Source organism: Jaculus jaculus, chromosome 11, assembly GCF_020740685.1.
Source record: "Jaculus jaculus isolate mJacJac1 chromosome 11, mJacJac1.mat.Y.cur, whole genome shotgun sequence".
In the NCBI taxonomy this organism is placed as follows: Eukaryota; Metazoa; Chordata; class Mammalia; order Rodentia; family Dipodidae; genus Jaculus; species Jaculus jaculus.
This window is the reverse complement of record NC_059112.1, coordinates 7,233,850-7,251,717: the sequence shown is the minus strand read 5'-3', so window position 1 is coordinate 7,251,717 and position 17,868 is coordinate 7,233,850. Positions and strand designations below refer to the sequence as shown.

Sequence of the window (17,868 nt, the reverse complement as noted above, 5' to 3'; positions counted from 1 at the left end):
ATAGGTAAAAGTAAGTAGTTTTAGGTAACTCAAGAGTTACTGAAGGATGCCTTGGCTCCATCCTTATAAGTATTGGAAAGCAACACTTTCTAAAATATTTTTTATGGTTCTGTTCTCTTTTATAATTTCTACAGTGCTTGTATATTTCAGAAGATGATAGATAACCAATGTGCTCTTGATATTGTGACAGACCTGTATTTTTTCTTACATTGTAGAAACTGTTATGATTCCATGGTAAACTGTGCAAAATATTTATAAAAATAATTGTACCAGATTGGTTTGGAAGAGAACCATCAGCAAAACTTAAGAGTTGGTAGAAACTCACTTTGAAAGAAACTCAATATTGTTATCATTGTAAGGAAACATACTAACGCAAGAGTAAGAGACTTGAGATTAATCCTTTCTCACTAATTAACATTTCCTATTCCTCAGTATTACCTTTTGGGTGGATGCATTACAACTGGGGTTTCTTTATACCCCTGGCCTCTCTCCACTAGCACCCCCTTGGTCCTTGGTTGTGATGGGACAACATGGCCCCATATACTCACAAATGTCCTAGAGGACAGTCTGCCTGGACTGAGAATCATTTCGTCAAACAACACTAATGACCCACACTTAATAAGCATCATTCAGGCTAACAAAATAAATGTTTAATATTTAATGGAATAAAACAGATCACTTTCTTATTTCCTTTTGAATTTTTTAAATTTTCTTTTCAATTACAGGGAAAAGAGAGAGAGAATTAGAGTAGATGTGCCAAGGCATCTAGCTGCTGCAAAGGAACTCCAGACACGTGTGCCACTTTGAGCATCTGGCTGAATTTGGGTATTGGGGAATTGAACCCAGGTTGTTATGCTTCACACGCAAGCATCTTCACCACTGAGCCACATCTCCAGGCCTTCATATTTTATTTTATGGATTGGGGAAATAACATGAAGGAGTTATATCACTTATATGCGTATATAATTCACTCTTCTAATAGTGAATTCATCACAGCAGTCTTGGTTTTCAATACCAAGAATAGTTCTTTTGGGGGGAAAAAGAATAAAAAACCTTTTATTGCCAGTGGATATAGCTGTATAGTTTGTGCTTACTGTAAGTGAAATCTGTACTTGTTTAATGTTTTGGCTAAAAGTTTCATTGCATAGGCCAGTCTGTTCTCAAACTCATCATCCTTCTGCCTCCACCTCCCAAGTTTTAGAATAAAGGTGTGCACTGTGAGATCAACTTAAAAATATCATACATGCAGGGTTTAAATAAAATCTGCTTCAGTCTTCCCAGTAACAGATGCATAAAATTGTATTTCCCGCTCATTGGTTAAGCTGGTGTGTGTAGACGGTTAGGCTATGGAAATCTCCGATGCTGCCTTGTCCACCATTCTGCTTCCTCACATTTATTCCTCCCCATGGGACAGCTGGAACTACAACAATATAGCATTGCATTTAGCCAATTTGTTATTGTAAAAAATGCATATGTAATATCATTCTGTCGTGTCTCTTTGAATCTTACCACTTATTGTCATGTTTGTTAAACAGATGCATAGAGACTTTAAAAGTAATCAGAATTTTAATATATGCAGCACACATATGCTTCTACATGACTTGATTCTAAGTGAAAATGTAGAGGAGAAAATCATTTATGCAAGTTAAATTATTCTCAATAGTAAAACAGTTTCTGTGGAAAAAAATGGCTAATAACACTGAGAATTCAATTTGTATTAGAAAATTGTTCATAGAAAAATCACATATCTTAGTTCCAATATTGAATCCATTACTACATTTTAAATAGATTTGCCTCAGACATTTTGATGTTTCTAGTAGCCATTGTTTTACTGCCTCATGCATATATTAACTTGGCAGCTTGGCAGTAGTAATGTGAGAAATTTGAGAAAAAATAAAATATTTATGTTCTATGATGAAATGGCTAAACTTTGTACAATAATATGGGAAAGTAATATTTTCAAATGGTGCAAGACATACTTGTTTTCTCACATGTGCCAGCTTTTTAAACATACTGATTTCATCCTGACCCCTTGAGATGTGATATGATACCCTGGGCCAGTTCCAATATGATTGCTAAACTTAAGCAAAGGCTTATGTAGTTAAGCATGATGGGAAAAATATTGGTACAGAAAAATACTTTGTATCATTTAACAACATATGCTTAGCTGGAGAAGACGCGCAAGTGTCATGAAAACCCACTGTATAGATTACTTTTCCACATCTTTTCAAACACAACTCACTGCTATGAAATGAAGCAGACTCTTTTGGGAGGCTGTGATGTCAATGTGCTAGCACAAAACAAAGATTAGTTCCTGTCCGGTAGGTTATGTGGGATAAAATGCACCTGTCTGTGGAGAACTTGCGCATGGTTCCTTCGCCCCTCTGCTCTGTACACCTTTGAGCCGCATCACTGGAATTAAGCTGGATAGGAGGAGGGAGATGAAGGACTGGTGCATATTCATTAACCTTCGGGTATATTTGTTTTTGTCATAGATTTATCATGTATTTGTGCGTTATCATTTTTGGCTTATTTCAAAGTACCCTAGCAATCCTGTATTTAACTACTGTACATGATAAAGATACTTGTTAAGAGGATATTTAACAGTAGCTTGATGAGGGTTTTGAATGGATAAGACTTTGGAAGAATTTGATTCAGAGGTTTATGATATGTCAAGCACAGAGCATGAAAGTTCTATGTGTGCTTTCAGAGTATACTGGATTATGGGAAATTACTTCCTTGATAAGTTAATAAAGCTCATATGAGTTATTTTGCATAAGTTTTGGCTGTAGATTTAGAGAAGTTTTGTTTTAATAGTTTAAGACCTCATTTTATTAATCTGCTACAGGAGCCACATCAGCTTAAATACAACTGGTATAATATTTTAAATTACTGGGTTTGATTCATTTCCTAAAGGAAAGGTTGGCATAACTAGCTTGACAAGGAGTCCACAGAGCAGCTGTAAAACTGCCCTTCATGGAAATTTTTAGCCTCAATTTACAACTTGTCTCAAGCTCACAATTCCCCCATCAACAACAATAATTCACGGCACACATAAGTGATCACAGGTTTGAATAGTCCTGGTATAAAAGGACAAATATGATTAGTAGGCATAAACATTAGAGCAAGAATGGCATATGGAAATTAGCAGACAGGCATCTCTAGATAAAGGATACCTTCACTAAATGTTTTTTTTCATACAAAACCCTCCAAGTTCTTTACCCATACTCGCTCATATCACATATGTTTTGACAATCCATCCAAATCCAAAATAAACCTTTTTCAGGGAAACTTTTAACCAATAACTGATTCCAAGCATTTCTTTCCACACTTATCTTTTCTAAACCCACTATGCATCCAATTAGTAGTCATAATTCAGAACATCTCTCTCCCTCTCTTTCTCTCTCTCTACGTATATGTGTACTTGCTTCCTGACTTGATTTAAGACTTATTCTATATATTTCTACATTATGTTTTTGTAATACTAGTTTCTACATTATATAAGGTTTTATAATTTTATTTGACATTTCACAGTCTTCATTAAGCTAATACAGAGATATCAGCTGAAGAGCTTGTGTGAAAAATCACTGTGGAATTTGTCTTAATATTCATGGATATTTCCATTTTCCTTAGCATTTACTCCTTAACAATGACTATGTTTTATTTTTTTGTGAAGGGCAAGAGACAATATACAAATGTTTCATTTTAATTTTTATTTTTGACTGATCAAGTAACAGATTGACTCTCATTTTGGAGTTATTTAAATTAATAACATAATTCTTAATAAGAGAGCCATGATGAGAAAGAAAATAAACAAGACAATATACATTTAATAGTGCCAGGCTTTCTGCAAATCAGCTTCTATGAAATGAGGGTATGTTACACCAGTGCTTAGTAAAGGAGTGTATACTGATTACTGACCCCAGGAATGTGAAGAATTTGACACAAGACCAGCAATATCTTAATAGGAAGATGCCCTATGTTTTCCAGTTCTACCTTGCTCTTTAGATCAGAGTCAATCAATTGGAAGATAAAATATCTAAAGAAGGCAAAATAACAAAAGGTAAACAAGCTATATTGGACCCTCGTAAGAAGCTGGAGTAGATATTAAACTTGAAAAAGATAACAATAGTTAAGACAGTCAAAGTTTCAGGAGCACAGGGAATTTGATATGCACAGAAGTGGAAGAAATAAGGAAAATGAAACTATATCCAAAACATTTAATTTCTTTACACACAGTATTTTTAGGTTCCAAAGAGATAAAGTAAAACATTGATATTTAAAGTAAAAAAAAAAAATCCTACTTTGCAATAATCATTATAAATAATCAATAATAAGGATGAAAAACATGTGGTGAATCTAGTGAAATATATAATCCTGTACTATCTTAATAACAAAGGAGACATTGTTTAAAGCAAATAATTTTATTATAGCTTTCCAGGTAATCTGACATTGGGTAGAAGAAATACCTACAGTTTCATTTTAATATAAAATGACAAATGACCTTAATAAATTAAAATGACCATTTTTTACTGAAAAAAATTAAATAGCAGTCATGTAAAAATAGTTTTAAATCATCACTAACTTTTAGTATACCATCCTGAATATAGCACAGATCAATTCAGTCACTGTCAAAGAAATAATGGGAAAACGTACATGTTACCCAGTAGATATGACTTAGTGGTGACTGTAAAAATGGGGTTAATTAAATTCACAAAATAAGTTGAGTGGTTGTGGTATTCGGCCTTTTGTTTATCACTGTGAAGAAAGAATGAATACTGAGCTTATGACGTGAACTGGGGATAAGTGATGGTACCCTGTTACCTTTGGTGGGAATGAGTAGTGAGTTCAAGGAGTGGAAAGATGATGGAGTAATAGAGAACCACTCGGTGTTTGCATCGCATGGAGGAATGAAACAAGGACCGTGGTTTGGTGACTTAGAGTCTCTAACGTTTCAATTCCTTGCAACAATATTTTAACCTTTGAACTTGCAGGTCATTTAAAGTTCATCATCATTATATATTCACAGGTTAAAACATTATTAATGTTGACGCCATTTAGAGGAAACCACTAGAAAAGACAATAAATCTTCACAAATAACAATTAGGCTAAAATAATTACACATACCGAGTATATAATAAAATACAAACAACTCACGACTTAAATAATTGGATATTTATCTCTAGTATTTTTTTTTTTTTTACTTAATACGTACTATTTTAAACGTGCAAACAGAGAAGGGCACAATTGGTTCCACTGAGTTTGTACCAAGTAACCAATCAGAGGCAGGATCTAATATGTTCTTGGACTGGAAGAATTTCAGTTGCACCATGTGGAAATTATATAAGATCCCTGCCGGTAAAAATTGTTTAGGCTATTATATGGGTATTCATCATAAAGAGCTGAAATTCAGGAATGTTTTTGTTTTGTTGTTTCGTAGGAATAGCCATACCAATTGTGCTTACAGTTTGTTTTGTATTTACATTCATATAACATAGGTACTAGTATAAAAACTAGTCAAGGAAACATCTTTTCCACAACACAAAACACCAGTACTTTGCCAAGGAGCTGTTATTCCAGTGATTCAAATAGTCAAATACTGATTCCTTGAAGCACAAGAGCAAAGACACTGGCCACAAGAAGCGTGAACCATGCAGTTGTTAACAATACAGGCTAAAAAAACAAAAAAAAAAAACCCAAAAACCAAAAAAGATGAGCCTTCTTTGAATGCTGCCATAGAGAGACAATGGTTAACTGAGGTCTCTCGATCTCATCCACACTGGCTTCTGAACAACATGTCTTTCCCCAGTAATTATGTATATATGATGAGAAAAATTACTCACTCCAAGGTCACCTGAGCCACAGCGTCCATTGAACTGTATCCATTTTCCATAAAAATCTCTGTGTACCGGCCCATCTTGATGGCTTCTAGCCATTCCCCTACTGACCGATAGGCCCCGGGCCCTAAGGGGCCATGTTCTGCCAACAAAGTAGAAACTCTAAAACACAGAAAAGTAGTTATTAGAACTCACTGAAATAGATGGCTTAAAAATATTTTTCATGGTAATTTTCATTCAAATTTACTGCATCATTGGGCTTATTAGCATACTAATAGCAATGTATATGCAAGTAAGTGGGAGTTTACATAAGAGCATTCCAGCTATAACACAGAAGTCACGAATATCATTATGTCAGACATGTTCATTGCATCTTCTCCTGTCCCATCTACACTTTAGCACACACATGACACTTTAAACTGACTCAGTTAAAATTGTTTGGGATGCGGTGGGCAGTGACGTTTGTTGTGGTAAAATATGTGCACATTGTTTTTAAGCTGTATGATGAATGGCCTCCCAGAAGGATACCATTACTGTCACGTCTCTCTTCAAGCTTTACTCCATCTCAGAAAGTTTGAGTTATCCTCTGTAGTGACAATTATATAACATGTGGACCCTCTTCAGCCTCCTCTGTCTTTGCTCCTTTTCCTCAGGTTGGAGTGTTCAGAGGTAGAAGTTTCCTCCTGCCTCCTCTACTCTGCTCTGGGAAATGCCACTCTATCCTGGGAAACTTCACTGACTTTTGTGGATGACAATAGCATCTATATACTTTTCCAAGTCTTAATCTTTGGTTGAGGTTTCAAGCAGAAGCAAGGTTTAGTTTTAGTTAGTGTACTTTCATAGTGATACCTCACCCACCCCAACGTGTTCAAAGTCAAATTATATCTCCTTATATCTGTCCTACTGAAGTGATTCTGACGATGGCACATGACACAACAGTCAGCTGTCCCTGTCCTCTTTCTGGCACCAGCTAGTGCAATGTGCATTACCCATGCTTGTGACCAGTTCTACGTAAGTTCATGTGACCAGTTCTATGTAAGTTGTTGCCATCAGATTGTCTCAAGACATACTGAATTACCTGAATATAACCAAAGGCCTTTTGAGGTCTACTCTCTCTCCTCATTCTCACACTGTACACAAAATGTTATTTTTTTTTTTTTATTCTGTTAAATCTCTCTGTTGACGCACCAGCATTTGCTTCTATGTGGCAGAGTCCCTGGGTGTTCGCTTGTTGTAATACGCTCACCTCTCTGCCCGTATCATATTTTTCAGTAAAAATGGTGATATTTATTGAATTAATATAGTCTGCAAATCTCTGACTACTGAGCAGTGTGGCCAGGATTGGTCAGAGGTAGAATTAGAGGACAGGAAAAGATGAGAGCTAGCTAGATATGTGATGAAGGTGCGTTTTCCAGGTCTTTGTACAATAAGTCAGTCGTGCCTAAACAGAGATGACTTTTTCTAGAAGGCAAATGTTATATCAAAATCAAAGAGCTTATGTGAACTTGATTTTTTCATTCATTCCATGCTAATAGTTAAGATAATTCTGTTATCCACATATTTATCTTCTTTATATAAAAACAGAAACTTGCCTCGAGTATAGTGAAAATTACAGCAATCTCAGAAATTTTCTAGCTTGAAATCGACTTGATTAGTGCTAGAGGGAATATGTCAATAGTTCCCCAATCAAGTGAAAAATTGCACTACACAAATGTGCAACACTATTTAAATGCATTTATATTGCTCTTCAGAATGGTAGAAAATTGATTTATTGGCTTATAAAAAATTCTTCTCATATAACTTATTTATCAGCCTTAAATCCTGTTCAAACTACCCACTAAATGATTAAAATGTATCTCTATACAACGGGATAAGAGAAAACATATCTTTTCAATTGTCAATGTTCATAAAATGACAAATTCTGAAATGGAGGCTCTAAAGCATAATTAATGTCACATATCTCTGAGCCTTTCCTTGCCATCAGATAATCTTGGGTTTTTCTGCCTATAGGTATTCTATAAACATCTTTGAGTGTTACCTTTAATGCTATCTGAATGTGGTAATGGTATTTTCTTTTGAAAGTGGCTTCTTTCCGTATTAAATTTAGGTATAGGTGTTTTTAAGTATAATCACTTATATTTACTCTGTGACAGTAACATTCTGTAAAACTCCAAGTAACATTCTGTAAAAATAGATTCAAGTAAATTATACATTAATGTATATTACTGTTAGTTTTTAAAAATATTTAATTTATCTATTTACAAGGAGAGAGAGAGAGAGAGAGAGAGAGAGAGAGAGAGTGTTTCCGGGCCTCCAGCCATTGCAAATGACCTCCAGGTGCCCTTTCTGGGGTGCTGCTTAACCACTAAGCCATCTCTCCAGCTCTATCACTAGGATTTTATTTATAAAATACTTGTGCCATCAGTCTGGCATCGTACCTGCTTGATGTATTCACCAGCGTCTTCAAACTACTGGGGTTGCGAATCAGCTTGTCTAGCATGTTGACTAGCTCGTCAAACTTGGGCCGGCTGTTTCTGTCTTTCTGCCAGCAGTCCAGCATCAGCTGATAGAGTGCTGCGGGGCAGTCCATGGGGCTCGGCAGACGGTAGCCTTCTTCCACTGCTTTAATCACCTGTGCATCACAGGACAGAAACAGCCCCAACGCCCCAGCACCACGCATTTAGTAGAGAGACCCTTGAGACGTTTTCTCCATTTTAACTCTTAATTTTGTCATAATACTATGCATCACAGTTGGTATCACCCATGACTACTTTCATTTGCAGCAAAATAAAATAAAGGAAATATAATATCACAATATTAAAAGATTAGCTTTCTTCACATACTGCGAGTAAATTGGTAGATGCTGATCATATTTACCTATAATCTTGCTGAAGGGTGATGTGTAAAATTAATAAAATGTATACTTCATATTTTATTTGTCAGCATTCTTCAATCAAATCAAGGTTTAACTTAGTGGTTCCTCTAACACATTAGTATCTTTTTAATGAAAAAACATGTGCAGAGTCACATTTTCTTTCTTTTGTTTTTTTAATTTCAGAGTCACATTTTCAAAATAATAGAAGGGCAATTTTACTTCAAGGGAGACATTGGGGCAGTAAATGATGGATAAGTCAAAGGCTCAATTAACATAACTGCCTCATGTATCATTTCGTAATGTCAAAGTCTGACTGTTTATTATCATCTGATTTCTGTCAGGAACTTGAAATGAGTGTCTAATAGCACAGACATTAGAAAAGTCATTCATTCTAACCATACATATGAATATCAGTCTGTTGTGAGGGTTTAAAAATAGACATCAGGAAAACTACTACTGCAATCAAAATATCTATCTCCAGAAAATATTTTTATATTACTAGCCCCAACAACAGATTCCATTTCCAATTGTTCAAACTTTAATATATGGGTAATGCCTTAGACCTATGTGAATGAGCATATTTCTCAATTTTATTATATATACCTTTATTAAATTTAATTACCTTATTCCCAAAAGAATTTAGATTTGGTTTGGTTAAAAAAAAAGAGATCAGCATAGGAACTTTAGAAAGGCAATTTTTTGAGGACCATAGAGAACTCATTCTATCCATGATAAATGGTACAGTTAAATGTGGTAGCCGATGGAATGAACCTGAAAAGACAGATGTAAGAGTCATTTATGACCTAAGATGGAAGGGGTAGGTGAGACCAATGATGTTCAAGCCTGTCCCACTGAAGAGTTATTTCTGCTAACTTGGGGTGAGCAAATTTAGGAAGAAAGGGAATATCTTCAGGTAGGATGTGGAATATTCTACAAGTTGACTAGGGAACTCCCTGGTGGTAATTTAGAGAAATATGGATAAAGAGTAGGGGACACTGGGAATGATAATATAAATGTGAGGGTTGTCAGTACTTGGTGATTGCTCACAGTTGGTCTTGCGGGAATTTTCCCAGGAATAGCACATAATAATGTTTGTTTTAGAACTATCGTCAATGGTTAAGTCCTAGTGGAAATACAAAAAGTACTGTAGGACTGTGAAAATATTTTGATAAGTATATAGTTAAGGGATAAGAATAGACAAATGACTTATACTGCCTTCTACCTTAGTTAAGTGAATTAACCCCAAAGTAAGTAGTGAATCTTTAATAGGTAAGATCTAATAGAAAGTGATTAGGTTGTGAGGATACTACTTTTATCAGAGACAAATGCAATTCTAAGAATGGGTTTAGTATCCATGAGACCACCCTAAGTTCATTCTAGATGTTTGGCCTCTTCCACATGCAATCATTTGTCTTTGTTTTTCTCTACCATATAGTGAGGATGTACAGAAGTGTCCTAGAAGGATGCTATTTCCAGCCACTAGAGTTTTGAAGGTAATAAACCTATTTTTCCTTATGTGCAGCTCAGCATTGACTATACTTCTATAACAGCAGAAATGAATTAAGACAGAAATCAAGTTATTAGTTGTGATGTCAAAAATTTTTATTTAATCAGTTTTATATTCAGGTAAATTTATACTTAACTATAGGATGTTATATCTCTAATATAATTAAAATTTTATATAGGTGTGATAGTTAAGGTGTTGTCAACCATTAATTCCCAAATATCCATCAGCTGGGAACCTAGCATTCAGAACACCTAAGTTTATGGGGGTCACCTGAATCAAACCACCACAATAGGTTATTTGTATATGTATTAAATTCAATTATAAATTTGTCCTTACAATTTATTTGTAAAATGGAGTTAGGATCTAGCTATATTTTTGTGAAGTAATTTTGAAACCATTTTGTTTTTTCATGTTTATCTCCTTCAAAATATTAAGGGGACAATGAATGACATCAATAACATGTTGGTCTTTAAAATGCTTCAAATCTACTACAATCTGCCAAAAGAAATTTAGGCTGTTGGTTTATTTGTACCTTTTAAAAAAAAAGTCATAGTCCCCTCACACCACCCTCCCTTCTTCATTCTCAAATGCCTCCTTCACTGAATCCCTTCTTTGCAACTAGTCTTTCTTTTATTTTTGTACCATCACGTGTTTCCCTCCTATTGTACAGGTCTCATGCAGGTAGCATGAGCCACTGTGAGGTCATGGATACAACAACCCATTTGCATCTGAAATGCAGTGATGCCCTTCCTTTGTTTCCTACACGCTTCCCTCGACTACATCTAATGCAATGCATGCTGCTCATGTCAACCTAGAACTTACAGGACACAAACAAGTGCACCATTACCACAGAAATTTTAACTGTAATTGCTTTAGAAGTAGAGATGGAGATAAAAACATTATGAAAGCACAAATTTTATCATGTTATGCCACCATCTACATCTGAAAGATGCATATGTATGTATGAATTTTCACGGTGATGCTATATAAATCAACAGTCTGAACACAGTTGTAAGACTAGTATCTCTATGTTCAATACCTCAAATCCCTACAGTGACCTGAAATATGGTGATACTCACTTGGTAGAAAGTTGAATTTGTTGGACCCTGTCAATCATGCAAGCATTGGTGATTTCACCTTTTCAGGTATGTATATGTGCCTATTCTGAGTCAAGTCTGCTTTGTCAACAGGGCATCAGCCAACACCTGGAGCATTGGGTATCATTTATTACACACACACACAAAATTGAATCCTCCATGCCATATCATTCAGTCAGGACATGTCCTTTTTCCATAAAGGATACTTAAGATTATTTCACAATATGTTGATAAATATTCCATCAATGGTTCTCATTGAAACAGAGTTTGATTTTCCCATAAAATAGTTCAAGTATCCCCTCCATGTTAATTGAGACCTTCTAACATAATCTAGTATAGGTAGACATCTACTGGAAATTTGGTAGTCTATGCCAGCCACTTCCAGCATATCATTCCACAAAGAACATTCTTTGTCCAGAAACACTGAGTATCAAAGGCTGCTGGCATAGTTCCTTCAGGCACAACTGCAGCATTAACTGTGAACCATGGTCTGAAAGCTATTCTTCAGTTTTTCAGTAAAGGTATTAATACTTTGATGATTCTAGCTGAAGACCAGGGCAGATATCACTAAGAAGTGTTACAAATTACTTATGGTCACAGGGTGCTGAGGAAAGGAGACATTACCATGGTGGCAAGAATCACTGACATAGCACATTACAAATAGTGAGGATAATAAAAGTGTGGGAAATCACCAGATTCAAGGAATTTGTTCAAACTGCCACATTAGAGATCACCACCTTCTTAGACAACTAGCATGTATACTTCAGACTGGGCGGTGGTGAGGTGAGGTTCATGGTATGGTGTTCCTATGACATACAGTGTTAGACTGAGGAATCCTAAACTCGTAACTGTTGTCTCTGATAGTTGAGCCTTCAAACCTCCCATGAACCTGACATGCCACCATTGTACTGTGACATCTCTCACTTTCTCTCATCTTCCCATGATTAGCTTTACAAGTATTTCCAACACAATAATACTTATGTCTACCTAGTTTCTTCTTGGCATGGGGTTCTTGCAGAAGCTAAACAAGATAAGTTATGACATAGAGACCATGACACTAATACTACGTACACTATGCATGTTTCCTCAACTATAGATCTGCAAGACCAGACTTGTTTTATAAATCCTGCACATGAGACACTAGGACATGAAGGGCTGGCAATTCGCTTTGCTTACACAGCTTGTAAAGGGTAGTGGGGTGATAGTAAATTTGAGTGTTTTGTCATATAATTCTGTCTTTATTCTATCTTTGTGCTGGCTAGGTGATTGTGATTAGAAATGATTACCTTCTTCTTAAGAAGACATGAAGCATAACTTAAATTATGATTTTCTTTGTGAATATACACATACAACCACACACAAAATAAGCTGTTTTGTAGTACATGTTTTGTAATGCAATGTGATAACTAAAGAAGGATGTGTAAAAGTGTAGTTTTGATAACAGAGTAGCAGAAAGATTGTAGGTAAACTTGTGAACCAGCTGCATGTTTCAATGAACAGAGAGTTTAAATATAACCATTGCTACTATGAAAAAGGGAACTTCTCCAAATTATTAGAGTTTATGGATCTAAAAAGTAATTTCACACAGATAAGGATTTTTTTTGAGGATTTCTTGACTGTTTTCAATTATTAGAGGCATATAGACTATGTCTATTCCTTTGTAGACCATGCATAAGTCAGCAGAATTCCTGATACTAAAACATCTTTAAAATTGTCTATTGAAGTTGGAGCCCTTAATAATCACTCCAAGTTAACAAAAACCATAGAATTCAAGATGATTAGCTTCAAATGTAAGATTTTAATTTTGCTTGCTGTTCTGAAACAACAGGATATGGAATTTTTAATCAAAGTATTGGTGTTTATTTACATATCAGTTTTTCAAGCTGGGTAAGAATTATCATGAGAAAATCCCATGCCTTAAATAATTACTTGCATCTAAGTGAAGCGCTATTACTAGGAAAAAAAACAGTATTCACTGTACTAGCATGATAATATTAGATATGATTACATTGAAAATAAGAGGTAAAATAATTTTCTTGTTGCTAAATCTTAGTAACCTACAGTATTTGAATGTGACTTAAGCAGGCTAGCCTGCTGGGATCAAGGAACAAGAAAGTTGTGGAAGACAATAAAACGTTCCAGAATAGGCCTCATATTGAGTGGTTCATGGCCAAACATGGACATGCTTAGCAGAATCTTTCCAGGACATTTGCCTACCACCATGGTGTAGTTTGCTTTATAATTTTACTTGTGGAATTTTTAACTGTGTCAGGTGTAGCTGCCAATGATATGCATAATCCATTATCCAGTTTGGAAATGCCAGTCATTCCCAGTGACAGAATCAGAATTTACAAAATGCACTATGTGAGTGGAATCTAACTAAAGTTGGCAAATAAGTGATTTTTCCCTTGAGTGAAATGGATGCATGTAGCATTCTACCTTCTGTCTTGGCATAGTAGAATGAAATGCTTTCCTAAGCAGAGGGGAAACTGGTAGTGAAAAGCCAAACCATGTACAGATGGGAAGGCCGTGTGATCATCCAGCATTTATGTGAACAAAAAGTAGCCAAACCAGTCTTTGTCTAGCCCGGTGAAAACCACACTAAATATTATACATTAAATTGAGTATTCCCGATTTAATCTGATGGCTGAAAACTGGTAGGAAGTTATAGTAGTAGTTATTGATTCCACTGGAAATAATATGGTGAAGAAGCAGATTGAAAAGTTTAGTATAACTTTGTTATTTTGTAACTTTAATAAGTCATTGAACTGCTCAAGGGCTCAATTTCAACAATGGTGAACTGGAATAATACGAATAGGATATACTTAAGATGTTGCATTAATATAAATGCATGAATGTGAATAATTATATATGTGTGTGTATCTATAGTTGAGTACTTTCCCACAGTCTTAGTCCTATATTGATAAATCAAATTGCAATAACAATCTATTTCCCCCTTGCAGAGAAACACAAGTTAGTATTCACTTTCTTAAGCCATATGATCTGGAGCTAAGTAGATGAACTGCACCGACTGGAGGTGACTCCTGTATGTCCGCAGAGAGACAGGAATGTGTGGACACAGCATGCTGTTGCTACCCGAGAGTGATGCCAAGAAGTAATTCTGTGGAAAGGTGATGTGTTACCATGGCTTCCTTCTTGAGGAAATTTGAAGCCTGGGATATAAATCTCAATGGAGAGCACCCAACAAGACTTTTTCTTGGTCCAAGAGTCACATGCATCATGAAATAAGAGCATGTGAAGAGTGAAAGAGATTGCAAAAGGAAGGAAATCCCCACAGTCATTTTGACTCTTCCTCCTTTTCCCTGACCATGCAGGAAACCTCCGTCTAGAGCCTGTAAAATGCAGAGACACACCTCAGGTGAAAGGCACACAGGAGGAACAATGACCTGGTGTCTTTCCCATAGGTGGCATCAGCAGCACAATATTAAAAAAATCTTTTTTTTTTTTTTTTTTTTGCCTTTCAACTCAGCCAAGACTGATCCTGGAAAAAAAAAAAAAAAAAAAAAAAAAAAAAACCTCTGGGTGCAGACTTGATTGCAGATGAGCAAACATGTCAGCATTAATTTGCACAGTACACATTGAAGGTCTGGACGCTCTATAATTGTGGAAGCCACAGACTGACTTTAACTTTAGCTAAACTTGAAGTTTTTGTTTTTGTCTTGGAAAGTGTGTGTTAGTCATTGACATGTGATTGTTGTTTCAATAGAATTGAGCAATGACCCCTAATGATCTGTACATCAACCCTCGAGGGCAGGCAAGGGAAATGATGTTACAGAGCTATGGTAAAGGAGTAATTAGAAAAAGAAATGGCTGTTTCAAATAAATGTATTATTGAGTTAAGACTGTTCAATATACTGGATTTACAAAGAAACAATAAGCTATTAGTTGGTAAAGACCCTGAATGAACCATTGTTGGGGATCGATAGCTGCTTTTATAATCGTTATTCAAGTAAAATATCAACTTGCATTATTATTTAAAATGAAAAGTCTATATTGAATATTAATCATGGAAAATGATCAAAGCAAAAACCAGAATTATGTGCCAGCTATCATAACATCTACACTTCAAATCTGAATAGGGCATTCTTTCATGCTTCCTTTCATGTTTGTATGGTATTATACTAAACATGAATTATTTTTTCCATTATTGGAAAAATGTTCATTTTTCCTACTGATTAAACACATAATATAATTCATGTTATGTTTTTTAATTTAAAGAAACACAGAATATTCTTTTTCATCCTCTGAGAGTATCCATTTTAAACCAATATCACATATCCCTCGTTTCAGGTAGGATCTGCTTCATCCGTGCAAGTCCCAGGAACTGGGCTGTCAGTGTTCATTCTCAGAAAGCTCTCCCTTCATTGCGAGGATGATGTTGGTGTCGCCTAAGAGAAGCATCACTGTAGCACACGTAAGACTACCTGGCAAGGGGCTGTTTTTCATGTAACCATAGCTTATGCTTCTTTTCACTAAATCGTTTTCAGCTCTTCCACAAAGATGACTTCTTCAACAGTGAAACAGAGCACATGGTAAGCAAAGCATTTCATGCGTTTTAAGCAACTGAAATATTAATAAGTGCAAAATATGGTGGATTTCTGGGAAGAAAGCATTGTGTACCCGTCTTGAAGCAAATGTAACTGTGTACTTACATCCTGATTGGTCATCTCCCAGTAGGGTCTCTCTCCATAAGACACAACTTCCCACATGACAATTCCATAGCTCCAGACATCACTAGCAGAAGTGAATTTTCGGAAAGCTATAGCTTCTGGGGCTGTCCATCTGATTGGAATTTTGCCTCCCTAAAATTTTATATATATATATGGAGAGAGAGAGAGAGAGAGAGAGAGAAAGATGGGATATAAGATCACAGACTTTAAAGGTATCTAGGGATAATTCTGCTGTTTCTGCCTCATTGAAAAGATCTGGAAAGAAATGTAGCCTTTTTAAGTGAATCCGTCTGACAGCTTGAGGTCTCCTTGCTCATCTCCTAGCCTATAAGCACCAACAGACTAACTGTTAATTTGGCTATCTGGAAGGTTTCTACTTTAAATTCTCTTTGACTCATGAAACATATACAGGACCCACATCTCAATTACACATCTTGGGATGGCAGCCAGGAGAGAGTCAGTCCCCAGACAGTCAGCGTGTCTAGTGCCAGAAGGCGCTACATAGGCGACTGGGGGAAGTGACCAAGATCTGTCCAAGCAACACATTGTTTAACCTAAGTAGCAACAATTAACCGGATGTGATACCCACACAAGTGCAATAGTGGTACACAGCCATGGTGAGGAATCAATTGCTCTTGATTTGGCTAACTGATCCACTCAGTGGTACTAGACCCTTAGCTGGAGCTGGGAAACAAGTCAGAACCATACCCAAACACAAGCCCACTCTACAATATCAAGCTACCATCAATCACGGGGTATAAGAGGGCCTACACCTATCAAACTGTCTATCAAAAAAAGTAAGTGTTATCTCAATTTTCTGGGTGCTAACTTACTCTCCGTTGGAGAATCTGCTTCTCTTTTCCAGATAGATGCAGATCCTAAGAAGAGAGCTGCCCCAACATACCTCAGAAGGGGCCCAACTGAAACTAAGGACAACTGGCGAAATAAGCAAGGGTGATGTTTTCCTGTGAACTGGATACCAGCACAAAGGGGAAGGAGATCAATGCAGAGAAAAATCAACTCCTACCAAATCAGAGAGCCAGAGCCTCAGAGGCCCCCAACACCTCAGCACTGAAGCAGACCAAAAATGAACCCAACATGGCTCAGGGAAATCTTGCGGAAGAGGGGGCGGAAAGAATGTCAGAGTTACATGTTGGGTCATGATTTTCAGAGACATTTATCATACTAATAACTGGGGGCTAACTCCACAATGCACGACCCATTTTCAATAATAAGGAGGGTCTAATGGGAGGGGGTAGATCACAGATGAGCCTAAATAATGGTACCAAACTGCCTGTATTTACTGAAAAGAAAACTAATAAATTAAATTTAAAAAAAAAAGAATAATTTTAATGGCATCTAAGAACAGCTGCTGCAACCTAAACTTTCATGACATGCTGAAATAACAGTTTCAAGCTACTCTGTATATTTTGGGATGGATTTAATTTGAGCTTAAATGACTTTTTTTTCACATAGTAAAACATTTGAAAGAGACTTTTCTAAACTATTTCTTTTGATAACAGTTCTTCTAAAGATAACCCCACACATACAGTTGTATTTTTTCTTTTGTTTTGTTGCTTTGTTGTTTAAGTTTCTTGACAATCTTGATTTGTATCTCATGCTGGCCTTGATTTTTCAGTCTATAGTAAGTAATTCTTTTGTCTCAGGCTCCTGAGTTCTGTAAACAGAGGAGTTGTAATATTCCGCAGTATGTGATATTCAGGTGTACCTAAAGGGTTGCACCTTGTTGACTATATTGAACTTACTTCCTGGTTTTTCTTTTGGTTGTCTGACCATCAGTTCACTAATATCTGAAGTGCATTATCTGCTCATTTCTCATGATACATATTTTATGAAATTG

The 17,868-nt window shown here is 36.0% G+C and overlaps 1 protein-coding gene across 5 annotated transcripts in view; it reads right to left on the bottom strand.

The window, feature by feature from the left end:
* Epha5 (EPH receptor A5) overlaps positions 1-17,868 on the bottom strand; it is a 294,668-nt gene that overhangs the window by 5,558 nt on the left and 271,242 nt on the right. For all 5 annotated transcript variants that reach the window (XM_004665376.2, XM_004665374.2, XM_045161229.1 and 2 more), the window contains 3 exons: positions 15,990-16,139; positions 8,276-8,469; positions 5,844-5,999 (listed from right to left, as the gene is read on the bottom strand). In XM_004665376.2, the coding sequence (XP_004665433.1) occupies positions 5,844-5,999; positions 8,276-8,469; positions 15,990-16,139 (500 nt within the window). The remainder of the gene's footprint in view (positions 1-5,843; positions 6,000-8,275; positions 8,470-15,989; positions 16,140-17,868) is intronic.